Consider the following 13,234-nt stretch of genomic DNA (forward strand, 5'->3'; position numbering starts at 1 on the left):
GCGTAAATTCCAGCATTTACACCATAGTTTGTAGACGCTATAACTTTTGCGCAAACCAATAAAAATACGCTCATTGAGATTTTTTTTTGTCAAAGACATGTAGCTAAATACATTTTGGCCAAAATATATGACATAAATTGAGTATATTGAATATTTTTTTAAAAGACAAAGTTGAAAATGTCATTTTTTCGCAAAAGTTTCGCTCTCTTTATATTAATATCGCAAAAAAATAAAAAGCGCAGAGGTGATGAAATACCAGCAAAAGAAATCTCTGTTTGTGGGGGGAAAAAAAGGACGTCAATTTCGTTTGGGTACAGCGTTGCACGACCGCACAATTGTCAGTTAAAGTCAAGCAGTGCCAAGTTGAAAAAAGGGGTCTGGTCTTTGAGCAGCCAAATAACCAGCTAAAGTGGTTAAGAAGGAAGTAGCATGGGTGGTCCCCATTTAGCCTCAGAAGTTGGGCTATCCTTCCTTCCAATAGTGCCAGAGGATCCTGCCTAGAAGAATATAGGGCGTGGCCAGCCTCTGCCTGGCGGGCGTGGAGCCGTCTCTAGAACACTGAGGGGGCGTGGCCAGCAACGGTAGACGATAGCTGCATATGTGCAGAAAGAACATAGGGCGTGGCCAGTCTCTGCCTGGTGGGCGTGGAGCGTTCCCTAGAACACTGAGGGGGCGTGGCCAGCAACGGACTTCGCTAGACACAAAGCAAGTTGTGAGCAGAAAGAACATAGGGCGTGGCCAGCCTTTGCCTGGTGGGCGTGGAGCTATCCCTAGGACACTGAGTGGGCGTGGCCATCAACTGATTAGACGCAACGCAGAATGCGAGGAGAAAGAACATAGGGCGTGGCCAGCCTCTGCCTGGTGGGCGTGGAGCGATCGCTAGAACACTGAGGGGGCGTGGCCAGCAACGGACTAGACGCAACGCAGAATGTGTGGAGAAAGAACATAGGGCGTGGCCAGCCTCTGCCTGGGGGGGGGGGGGCGTGGAGCGGTCGCTAGAACTCTGAGGGGGGGAGTGGTCAGAAGAAGCAAGGCGAGCTTTGGGTGGGCAGTAGGACAACGGCCGGAGGCGTGGCTAGCATATGACAAACAGCCGCACGAGCAGTGGGCGGTAGAACATGGCAAGGGCGTGGCCAGCAGCGAACTAGAAAGTAGAACGGGCGAGCAGTGGGCGGTGTAACAATGGCTGGGGGGAGTGGCCAGGAACGTGATAGAAGTGTTTGGCGGGGAGGAGCTCGGTGACGTGTTACGGCCTCTGAAGGCTCAGGCTCCTCCCTCCCATCATGGCGGCCTCCATGGCTGACATGTTCTGGCGGTGTGCGGTACCGAAGGCGGCCCAGCGGACGGTGGAGGTCCGGCATATCGGCAGCGGCAAGGTAAGGAGAGGGGGATGGAAGTCCTCTGTATCCGGAGCCCCGTGTATCCGCCTATATAGGAGGGATCCTCTATCCTTACAGAAGATGAAATATGACACTGATTGGGTGTCCTCCTGACCAATCAGGGTGCTGGGTTTGGGGGGTGTAAAGAGTAATTTCCCCAGTGTGGCTCCTGCATTCAGAAAATCCCAAGGCGTCTCGCCCTGATTGGCTCCCTCTGTGGGGCGTATTCTACGCCTTGTAGGTGGGAGGAGAACGCAGCGCCCGCCGGCTGAGGATTATCGCCCAATCACAACGTTCCTTGTGCTGGAACATTTCCTTCATTCTAATTGGCTGCTCGATGAATGTGGCAGTGCGCTAACGCACACAATTGGGGGTGGGGCATTCCCACCTGCTGCCCTTCCCACCACGCCGCCAACCGCAGGCCCGACGCAATGACCGAGGGGAATCCATCCTTTCCTATTGGTCCAGCTCGTACCAATACGCTGCACTGATGACTATATTTGGTTGATGATGTCACAAAGCCTTCCCCCGCCCCCTTTGTAATCTCCCAGCCGCAGCTGCATGGACCAGGAATGACCCCTGACTTCCAGGTTCAGGTCCATTCCAAAGAAAGGTAAGATCTTCTCTTGTAGTCGGCCATATTGGAGTAAAATCAAAGAATCCAGCCATCGTCTTAGGTGTCCATAAAGCTTTATTGATGGTAACGGCCAGCGGATCCCCCCTTCATCCAGTAATGTCACAACAGGAAGAAGGGGGATCCACTGGCCGTGAAACAGGTTGGCTGCCATTGTTCTTCCTGTTGTCATATCACTTGAAGGGGATCCATTGGCCCCGAAATACGTTGGCTGCCATTGTTCTTCCTTTTGTCACGTTACTGGATGAACAATGGCAGCCAACGTACCATTGGATCCCCTTCATCAAGTGATATGACAACAGAAAGAACAATGGCAGCCAACCTGTCTTGCAGCCAGTGGATCTCCCTTCACCAAGTAACGTGACAACAGGATGAACAATGGCAGCTAACGTATTTCGGGGACAATGGATCCCCTTCATCAAGTGATATGACAACAGGAAGAACAATGGCAGCCAACCTGTTTCACGGCCAGTGGATCCCCCTTCATCCAGTAACGTGACAACAGGAAGAAGGGGGATCCACTGGCCGTGAAACAGGTTGGCTGCCATTGATCTGAATGTTGTCATATCACTTGATGAAGGGGATCCATTGTCCCCGAAATATGTTAGCTGCCATTGTTCTTCCTGTTGTCACGTTACTGGATGAACAATGGCAGCCAACGTACTTCGGGGGCCATTGGATCCCCTTCATCAAGTAACATGACAACAGGAAGAACAATGGCAGCCAACCTGTTTCACGGCCAGTGGATCCCCCTTCATCCAGTAATGTGACAACAGGAAGAAGGGGGATCCACTGGCCGTGAAACAGGTTGGCTGCCATTGTTCTTCCTGTTGTCACGTTACTGGATGAAGAGGGGTCCACTAGCCCTAAAACAGGTTGGCTGCCATTGTTCTTCCTGTTGTCATATCACTTGATGAAGGGGATCCAATGGCCCCCGAAGTATGTTGGCTGCCATTGTTCTGCCTGTTGTCACGTTACTGGATGAACAATGGCAGCCAACATATTCGGGGGCCATTGGATCCCCTTCATCAAGTGATATGACAACAGGAAGAACAATGGCAGCCAACCTGTTTTAGGGCTAGTGGACCCCTCTTCATCCAGTAACGTGACAACAGGAAGAACAATGGCAACCAACCTGTTTTGGGGCCAGTGGATCCCCCTTCATCCAGTAACGTGACAACAGGCAGAACAATGGCAGCCAACCTGTTTCACGGCCAGTGGACCCCCCTTCATCCAGTAATGTGACAATAGGAAGAACAATGGCAACCAACCTGTTTTGGGGCCAGTGGATCCCCCTTCATCCAGTAATGTGACAACAGGAAGAAGGGGGATCCACTGGCCATGAAACAGGTTGGCTGCCATTGATCTGCCTGTTGTCATATCACTTGAAGGGGATCCATTGGCCCCCGAAATACATTGGCTGCCATTGTTCTGCCTGTTGTCACGTTACTGGATGAACAATGGCAGCCAACGTACTTCGGGGGCCATTGGATCCCCTTCATCAAGTGATATGACAACAGGAAGAACAATGGCAGCCAACCTGTTTTAGGGCTAGTGGACCCCTCTTCATCGAGTAACGTGACAATAGGAAGAAAAATGGCAACCAACCTGTTTTGGGGCCAGTGGATCCCCCTTCATCCAGTAACGTGACAACAGGATGAACAATGGCAGCCAACGTACTTTGGGGGCCATTGGATCCCCTTCATCAAGTGATACGACAACAGAAAGAACAATGGCAGCCAACCTGTTTTTAGGGCTAGTGGACCCCTCTTCATCCAGTAACGTGACAATAGGAAGAACAATGGCAACCAACCTGTTTTGCAGCCAGTGGATCTCCCTTCATCAAGTAACATAACAGGATGAACAATGGCAGCTAACGTATTTCGGGGACAATGGATCCCCTTCAAGTGATATGAAAACAGGCAGAACAATGACAGCCAACCTGTTTCACAGCCAGTGGACCCCCCTTCATCCAGTAACGTGACAATAGGAAGAACAATGGCAACCAACCTGTTTTGGGGCCAGTGGATCCCCCTTCATCCAGTAACGTGACAACAGGAAGAACAATGGCAGCCAACCTGTTTTAGGGCTAGTGGACATCCCTTCATCCAGTAATGTGACAATAGGAAGAACAATGGCAGCCAACGTTTTTCGGGGGACCAGTGTATCCCTCCCTCTTCATCAAGTAACATAACAAGAAGAACAATGGCAGCCAACCTGTTTCAGGGGGCAGTGGATCCCTCTTCATCAGGGCTTAGGCTTCATATTAGGTTTTCTTAAATGGACTCTGAAGAACCCTCCTTGAAGGAAATCTGTCTCGCTATTACTGGTGATGGAGATTACAGTTGTGTATTTATGGACTTTTGAGATGTCTGTGCCTGATATAATGTGGGCCTCTTTAATTTTGGTGACACCACCCCCCCCCCCCCCCCCACTTGTGTGCTTGAGAAGCCAAAATAATGTAGTTTGGCTACCATCTTTGGTTAGCTGGAGTAAGATTCTAGTCAATGACATTGACCCGATATGGTCGCCACATGGACCCGCTATGAGCATGTAGTCATATTAGGTCAGTAATTTCAGGACCATCCCTGACCGTTTCTCCCATTCACAACTCAATGGACCAGGAACGGCACCTGACTTTCGGCTTCAGAACCTAACCCTGTTCCAAACAAACACAAGCTCATCCCGAGAAGTCGGCCATATTGGAGGCAAGTGTAAAATCAATGACTAGCACGCCAAATGATCATCTCAGATATCCATAATCCTTTATTAACAGGAAGAACAACATTTGCCGACATGTTTCGGGCACCAATAGATCCCTCTTCATCAAGGGCGTAGGCTTCCTATCTGATTTCCTTTTAAATAGACCTCCTAAAGGGCAATCTGACTTTTCCTGGTGATGGAGATCCCAGTTCCGGGATTATGGAATTTTGAGACGATTGTTTGGGGCTCCTATTCTTTGATTTGATGGGGACATCTCAGTTGGGGTGGCCCTCTACTTTGTGAGGATAACTCTAGTCCTATAGATTTTACTACGCTCCTTTTGGTTGACAGAAGTAGGATCCAGATCAGTGACATCGGGTCACTATGGCCTGAGCATTGACCCACTATGGCCATGTGGCCATATTCAGACAACAATTTCAGGAGCTTTCCTGCCCCCTTCTAATGTCAGCTATGAGGCAACCCAATTCCACACAAACGAGCTTGAGGATAAAAAATTGGCGCTCAAGGTGAAATACACACATAGCAGTAAAGAATCCTCAAAATATAACCATATACGGCGCTTTTCCACTGCATGGAACCGAACGGTTCGGCTCGCTTTTGTGCTTTTCCACTGCTGGTACCGCATGGTACGGTGTAGGAACCTTTCGGTACGGTGGTGCTTTTCCACTGCATGGAACCGAACGGTACGGCTCTCAAAAACAGTACCACCTCGATTGTGGTTCCAAGAGGTACCATACCCCGTACCATATCCCACAATCCTTTGCATGCAGTCACTACTAGCCACTGATTGGTCAGAGAATCCCACCCACCCCGTTGTTATCCCACCCTCTTAACTTTAGTACTACTTTAGTGGAAAAGCAAACCTATACTCTACCGTACCGAACCGTTCCAACACCGTACCATGCAATGGAAAAGCAAACCGGGCCAAGCAGGGCAGAGTAGAGCCAAGCCGGTACTTGCAGTGGAAAAGTGCCAATAGTATGGTCCATAAGTCAGTGAATGGATTAGTCCATCAGGGGAGATAAATAGGCTTCAGGTGAATGTAATAGACAACATGCAACAAGGGCAAGCTCTTCCAAAGAGTGAAGTAGACTCTGTCTTTGTTACATAAACTCAAGCTGCTCCCTAATAATAATTAAAGGTTCACAAGCCATATAGAACCTTCTGAAGGACCGTCTTTCACTTTACTTCACATGTGTCAAACACAAGGCCCGTGGGCCAAATCCGGCTCTCCTGGCCCTTGCACCTCTCCTGCGGCTGTAAGAGTTCCAGCCCTCCTTTGGTCCTCCTCTAGACCCCGCACTTTCTGCTTCCCATCAACGACCCCAGCTTCTTCCCAGCGGCAGCACAAGGTAGGGGGGTGTACTGTGATGTAAGGGAAGGTGGGCAACTCCTTGACTTCTGATGGTGGGGAAGGCTCTTGACATCTGATGTAAGAAGAGGTGGGGTACTCTGGACATCTACTCTTAAATGAAGTAAATAGGAGGGGACCAGCGCTATGGATTAATCCAGAGAGTATTATTTAAAAAGTAGGAAGCAGCCACCAACCAACCCCTAAGAATTAGGGGTCAAGTATTGTAAAAAAAGGGGGAGTAGTTGGAATCGGCGCTACCTGATAAATATATGGTAAAACAGTGGTATGTCCAGACCATGGAGTGTCACTCTATAAAAATGTGCAAAATAAAGTGCCAGTGCAAAAGTGTATTGAATCAATAAAACTGTGCAGGTAAACTTGATATGTTAAAAAAAAACACAAAATGCAGGTGAAAGTATTTAATGTGAAGTGACATAATATAATAATAGTAATAAAATCAATAATTATTGGTAAAAAGTTGAATAAAATAGCTCAAAGACAGCTGTGCTTGAAAAATGGGTGAAAAGTGGTTGTGATAAAACCTCGTGCTTGTATTCCGATTTTCCACTAGGGGTCGCACTCACCCTATAAACGGAGATACCAATAGTTGCTGTAGGGATATCCACAAGAGGGGTCCGTAGCAAACTCCCAGATTTGTATCAGCGAAGTAGTAGCCGATCGATTCAGAGTGCAATTTGCAGCGCCGGGGAGCGTTCCAACCACGGACGACTGCAGACCGGAAGTGACGTTTGACGCAAGCGTTTCATCATTGGACGTCTACTGGAGTGGACATACCACTGTTTTACCATATATTTATCTACTCTTAAAGATTCAACCGGCCCTTTGATGGTACTTTATAATGCTGATGCGGCCCGAGAAGAAATTGAGTTTGACACCCCTGCTTTACTTGTAATGGCGATCCCGATACCTGAATTATGGACTTGTTTGGCTCTCTTGATTTTACATGAATATCTCAATTCCGTTATGGACGTTTAAAGTGGTTCTAAAGCTTCAAGGTTTTTTACCTTGATGCATATTAAGGTGAAAAACCTTTTTGAAGCTTTAGAACCACTTTTAAATGTCCATAATACTTTGTTGTTTAGTGATGTACAACGTTGGTAGCCAATGGGAAGAACAATGGCAACCAACATGTTTCAGGAGGCTCCCCTTTCATCAGGGCTTATACTTCTTATCTGTTTTTACGGACTACGGCCCCCCAGCTGTTGTGGAACTACACATGAGGCATTGTGAAACTCTGACACTCAGACATGACTAGGCATGATGGGAATTGTAGTTCCTGAACTGGAGGGCCATAGTTTTAAGACCCCTGGCATAGATCCTTGTGAAGGGCAATCTGTCTCACTTTACTGGTAATTGGGATCCCAGTTCTGGATTATGGATAAGCCCCGTGTGAACGAGGCTTTAGATGGAATTTGAGGCCACACCAACATTTTGATCTTGTCTCCACACAGGGGAAGGGGCTGTTTGCTACTCGCACCATCCGGAAAGGAGAGACCATCTTCCAGGAGAGGCCTCTGGTGTCTTCCCAGTTCCAGTGGAACGCCCTGTACCGCTACAGAGGTGAGACTGACCTGCAGGACGATCGGTCTGCTGTTGGGAGTGGATGTTGAGGTTAATCTGTAAAATTTTTTTTTTTTTTTTTTTTTCACTGTTGCTCATAGGAAGCAATTATAGTGTGTTCAAAGCCTGAACTATGAACTTTTTTTGCTCTGTCTGAAAGTGTTTTGTTATTTGCAAATACCTGCTGATCCTGCCAGAAAGTCAGAGCTGTCCTGTTCACTCTGCATTGTTCTCATACAGTGTAATCCATATCTTCGTCTCAAATCATTACCAAAACCATTGCTCCTTTAAGACCGCCTGCTCCCCAGCGTCTGCTTATGCTCACCTCCAGGACTTACCCAGAGTCACTCTCATCCTCTGGAACTCCTTACCTCAAACTGTCTGGTTATTCCCTACTCTGTCCACCCTTGTTACTTAATCCCTGAAAACTCATGTCTTTAGGGAAGCCTATTTGGGACTCAACCTAAAAGCCACGGTGGGCATGTTCACCTTCTGGAAAGGCACACATTCTTTCTGGCAGACAATCGATTGAAGTGATTGTAAAGTCTCATGTTTTTGTCTTTTGTTTTTTTTGTTTTTGTTTTTTTTCTTCTTAAAGCGGAGTTCCACCCTGGATTTTTTTTTTTTTTTTTTAAATACCCCCCGGGACAGTCAGGGCTAGTACATTCCACAATGACTAGCCTCTGATCTGTCCCGGGTTGCACTTACCTGTTGGGACAAATACTTACCTTGAAAACATCTTGTCCAGCGCTGCCATCTCAGATGTGGGCAGCTTGAAGCCAGCGAGATCGCCTTCGGCATCGTCTTCCGCCGCCTTCGGTCCCACGATGCTCTGCCCCGACGTCACTTCCGGTGTGCGCGCGTCATCCCTCCACAGCTTCTGGGTATGCCCAGAAGCTGTTTAGAAGGGGATGACGCGCGCGCCCCGGAACTGACGTCGGGGCCGGTGCAGGCGCAATGATTCCTGGGAGCGATGACGTTCAGCTCCCAGGAATCATTGCAGAGCCAGGAAGTGACAACGGGCCGCGGCCGAGGAAGGAGGAAGTAAGGTGAGTATATTTTCTTCGCTACGAGGTAAGTTAAAAAAAAAAAAAAATATGCAATTATCCATTTCTTTTTCAGGTGACCCGGAGCGAGAAGATGGAGGTAAGTATTAAATTAGGGTGGAACTCCATTTTAACCACTTGCCGACCACCCGCCGAAAAAAAAAAAAAAAAATCCTATATCTAGCTATCTCTATATCTAGCTATCTACAGTGGGTATGGAAAGTATTCAGACCCCCTTAAGTTTTTCACTCTTTGTTATATTGCAGCCATTTGCTAAAATCATTTTAAGTTCATTCTTCTTCCTCATGAATGTACACATAGCACCCCATACTGACAGAAAAACACAGAATTGTTGACGTTGTTGCAGATTTATTAAAAAAGAAAAACTGAAATATCACATGGTCCTAAGTATTCAGACCCTTTGCTGTGACACTCATATATTTAACTCAGGTGCTTTCCATTTCTTCTGATCATCCTTGAGATGGTTCTACACCTTCATTTGAGTCCAGCTGTGTTTGATTATACTGATTGGACTTGATTAGGAAAGCCACACACCTGTCTATATAAGACCTTCCAGATCACAATGCATGTCAGAGCAAATGAGAATCATGAGGTCAAAGGAACTGCCTGAAGAGCTCAGAGACAGAATTGTGGCAAGGCACAGATCTGGCCAAGGTTACAAAAAGATTTCTGCTGCACTTAAGGTTCCTAAGAGCACAGTGGCCTCCATAATCCTCAAATGGAAGACGTTTGGGACGACCAGAACCCTTCCTAGAGCTGGCCGTCCGGCCAAACTGAGCTATCGGGGGAGAAGAGCCTTGGTGAGAGAGGTAAAGAAGAACCCAAAGATCACTGTGGCTGAGCTCCAGAGATGCAGTCAGGAGATGGGAGAAAGTTGTAGAAAGTCAACCATCACTGCAGCCCTCCACCAGTTGGGGCTTTATGGCAGAGTGGCCCGATGGAAGCCTCTGCTCAGTGTAAGACACATGAAAGCCCGCATGGAGTTTACTAAAAAACACCTGAAGGACTCCAAGATGGTGAGAAATAAGATTCTCTGGTCTGATGAGACCAAAATAGAACTTTTTGGCCTTAATTCTAAGCGGTATGTGTGGAGAAAAGCAGGCACTGCTCATCACCTGTCCAATACAGTCCCAACAGTGAAGCATGGTGGTGGCAGCATCATGCTGTGGGGGTGTTTTTCAGCTGCAGGGACAGGACGACTGGTTGCAATCGAGGGAAAGATGAATGCGGCCAAGTACAGGGATATCCTGGACAAAAACCTTCTCCAGAGTGCTCTGGACCTCAGACTGGGCCGAAGGTTTACCTTCCAACAAGACAATGACCCTAAGCACACAGCTAAAATAACGAAGGAGTGGCTTCACAACAACTCCGTGACTGTTCTTGAATGGCCCAGCCAGAGCCCTGACTTAAACCCAATTGAGCATCTCTGGAGAGACCTAAAAATGGCTGTCCACCAACGTTTACCATCCAACCTGACAGAACTGGAGAGGATCTGCAAGGAGGAATGGCAGAGGATCCCCAAATCCAGGTGTGAAAGACTTGTTGCATCTTTCCCAAAAAGACTCCTGGCTGTATTAGATCAAAAGGGGGCTTCTACTAAATACTGAGCAAAGGGTCTGAATACTTAGGACCATGTGATATTTCAGTTTTTCTTTTTTAATAAATCTGCAACAATGTCAACAATTCTGTGTTTTTCTGTCAGTATGGGGTGCTATGTGTACATTCATGAGGAAGAAGAATGAACCTAAATGATTTTAGCAAATGGCTGCAATATAACAAAGAGTGAAAAATTTAAGAGGGTCTGAATACTTTCCGTACCCACTGTATGTGTATGTGTATATATATATATATATATATATATCTATCTCTCATATTCTATATATTTTATATAGACACACTGTGGCTGCGCGAATCGCCGTACCTGTAAGGCGATCCGCGGGAGCACTCCTAGGGGCGAGCGCGCCAGCGCGCACCCGCCCCCAATAGGCAGCGGGGATGCCAATCCACGGGATCGGCGGCACCTATTGCACCGAGCTCCCCGCTGAGAGAAGAGGACGGTCAGCGGTTTTAAACACAGCTAACCGTTGTTCTCTATGAAATGATCAGAGTGTCTGTGATCCTTCGATATAGGAACACAGGTCTCTGTGGTCATTTCACAAGCCCCTCCCCATACAGTTAGAAAGCACCCCCCTAGGCTCACAATTAACCCTTTCATCGTCCCTAGGTTAACCTCTTCCCTGCCGGTGTCATTATTACAGTAACAGTGTATATTTTTAGCGCTGATTACTGTAGTAATGTCACTGGTCCCCCCAAAAGTGTCAAAAATGTCAGTTAGGGGTCCGATCTGTCCGCCGCAATGTCGCAGTCCTGCTACAAATCGCAGATCGCTGCCATTACTAGTAAAAAAAAAAAATAATAATAATAAATGACAAAAATCTTTCCCCTGGTTTGTAGACCTGATAACTTTTGTGCAAACCAATAAAAATACGCTTATTGGGATTCTTTTACCAAAAATATGTAGCAGAATACAAATTGGCCCGAAAGGATGAAAAAAAAAATAGATTTTTAATTGTCGTTCTTTATAGCGCAAAATCTAAAAATCCCACAGGTGATCAAATACCACCAAAATAAATCTCTATTTTGGGGGGGGGGGACATCAATTTTATTATGGTACAGCATCACACGACCGCGCAATTTTTCGTTAAAGTAACGCAATGCCGAATAGCAAAAAATGGCCTGGTCATTAAGGGGGGTAAAATCTTCCAGAGCTGTTGTGGTTAAGCACCGATCACTGTATTAGTGTCCTTGGATCCTGCAAAGTGTCAGGGATTTATTTACTAAAGCTAGAGAGGGCAAAATGTGTCACAATTCTGCAGAGAAACCAATCGGCTTCCAGGTTTTATTGCCAAAGCTTAAAGTGTAACTCCCACTTTTGTTGGGATAAAAACCATCCCCCCTCTGGGTGATCTCTGTACATTGCAAGTATTGCTATGTATTTTTCACTGTCTGCTATATAACATTCCCCAAAAAAAAAAAAAATAATTTTAAAATCTTATTTTTTTTTTTGGGCAATTTGTTTTCAGCTACATATTTTTGGTATAAAAAAAAAAAAAATTCCAATAAGCGTACTTTGATTGGTTTGCGCAAAAGTTGATTGCGTCTACAAACTAGGGGAAAGATTTCTGTCATTTTTATTGATAGGACTGCGACATTGCGGTGGACAGATCGGACCCCTGACTGACATTTTTAACTCTTTTGTGGGGGGACCAGTGACATTACTACAGTAATCAGTGCTAAAAATATGCACTGTTACTGTAATAATGACACTGGCAGGGAAGGGGTTAACACCAGGGGCGATCAAAGGGTTAGGTGTGAGCCTAGGGGGTGTTTTCTAACTGTATGGGGGAGGTAGTTGTGGAATCAACACAGAGACCTGTGATCCTAAATAGGATGACAGGAGCTCTGTGATCATTTCAGAGAGAACAACCGTCTGCTGTGTTTACAACGGCTGACCGGAGTTCTCTCTTCACGGGGAGCGATCGCGGGTGCCGGTGGCCCCATGGGTCGGCATCCCCGCTTCCTAGTGGGGGCGGGCACGCACACACCCCTAGGAACCGACGTGCCCGTTCGCGCAGCCGAGCCAGCCTGCAGCAGTATTATTGCAGCGAGTGGTTAAGACGGGTCCCTAATGGCACACAGCAGGCATCCGCTATCTCCCTTCCACACAGATTCCACTACTTTTTATGAAAAATATAATTTCTTCTATTTGTAACCTAGAACTCGGTAATCACCGGCATTTCTTTGGTTTTGCAGCCTGCGACCATTGCCTGCGATCTCTGGAGACGGCGGAGGAAAACGCCAAGAGACTGTCTGGAAATGCTCACGTCCACCTTCCGTACCCCGAGCTTTGTACCATACAGAACGGACTCCACCAGCAGTGTCCGGATTGCCAGGTGAGAACTAGGAGGAGGTGACGGGAACCGCTATCACCCGTCCTTCCCTAATCCGGGGTCACACTTTGCTGGGGGTCACCTGTGGTGAAGGGAGGGGATGACATTTGTTGCACCCGTAGCGTGACCTTACTATGCCCTTTGATGCCTGAACCTGCAGGCATCATCCCCGGTATGAAAATTTTCAACCGGCAATTCCATTTTCAGCAGAAGTGATTCGAGTTTTTACTTGATCACTTCTGCGGGTGGCGGAAGGGGGTCTCAACTCTCCCCTTATGTAAAAAGGCTGTTTGATCCTGTCTTCTCTGATTCTCCCCCCCCCCCTTTCTTCCACTGTCCCCAATCCATCCTCTGATAACACAGAGCCTTTGGAGTCAGGCTGCACATGCTCAGTTTGGTGTGTAGTACAAGTTTTTTTTTTTTTTTTTGAGAGTGCATGTGATCAGCACAGGGCCAATCGGCACTGTCCAGATAGAGGGTCAGGGGTCCTGCAACTTTATAGGACAGTCAGGGGAGAATGAAAACTCCTCCTCCTCCTACAAGCT

General features: G+C 47.2%; 1 protein-coding gene across 1 annotated transcript in view; it reads left to right on the plus strand.

Annotated features, from left to right (window-relative positions):
- The first annotated feature begins 1,219 nt into the window (after nucleotides 1–1,219).
- SMYD5 (SMYD family member 5) overlaps nucleotides 1,220–13,234 on the plus strand; it is a 60,533-nt gene continuing 48,518 nt past the window's right edge. Inside the window, exons 1-3 of the mRNA XM_082256372.1 lie at nucleotides 1,220–1,376; nucleotides 7,564–7,672; nucleotides 12,553–12,692. Coding sequence (XP_082112498.1) covers nucleotides 1,284–1,376; nucleotides 7,564–7,672; nucleotides 12,553–12,692 — 342 coding nt within the window. The 5' untranslated portion in view covers nucleotides 1,220–1,283. The remainder of the gene's footprint in view (nucleotides 1,377–7,563; nucleotides 7,673–12,552; nucleotides 12,693–13,234) is intronic.

Source organism: Pelophylax lessonae (genome assembly GCF_965119305.1).
Source record: "Pelophylax lessonae genome assembly, chromosome: 1".
Lineage (NCBI taxonomy): Eukaryota > Metazoa > Chordata > Amphibia > Anura > Ranidae > Pelophylax > Pelophylax lessonae.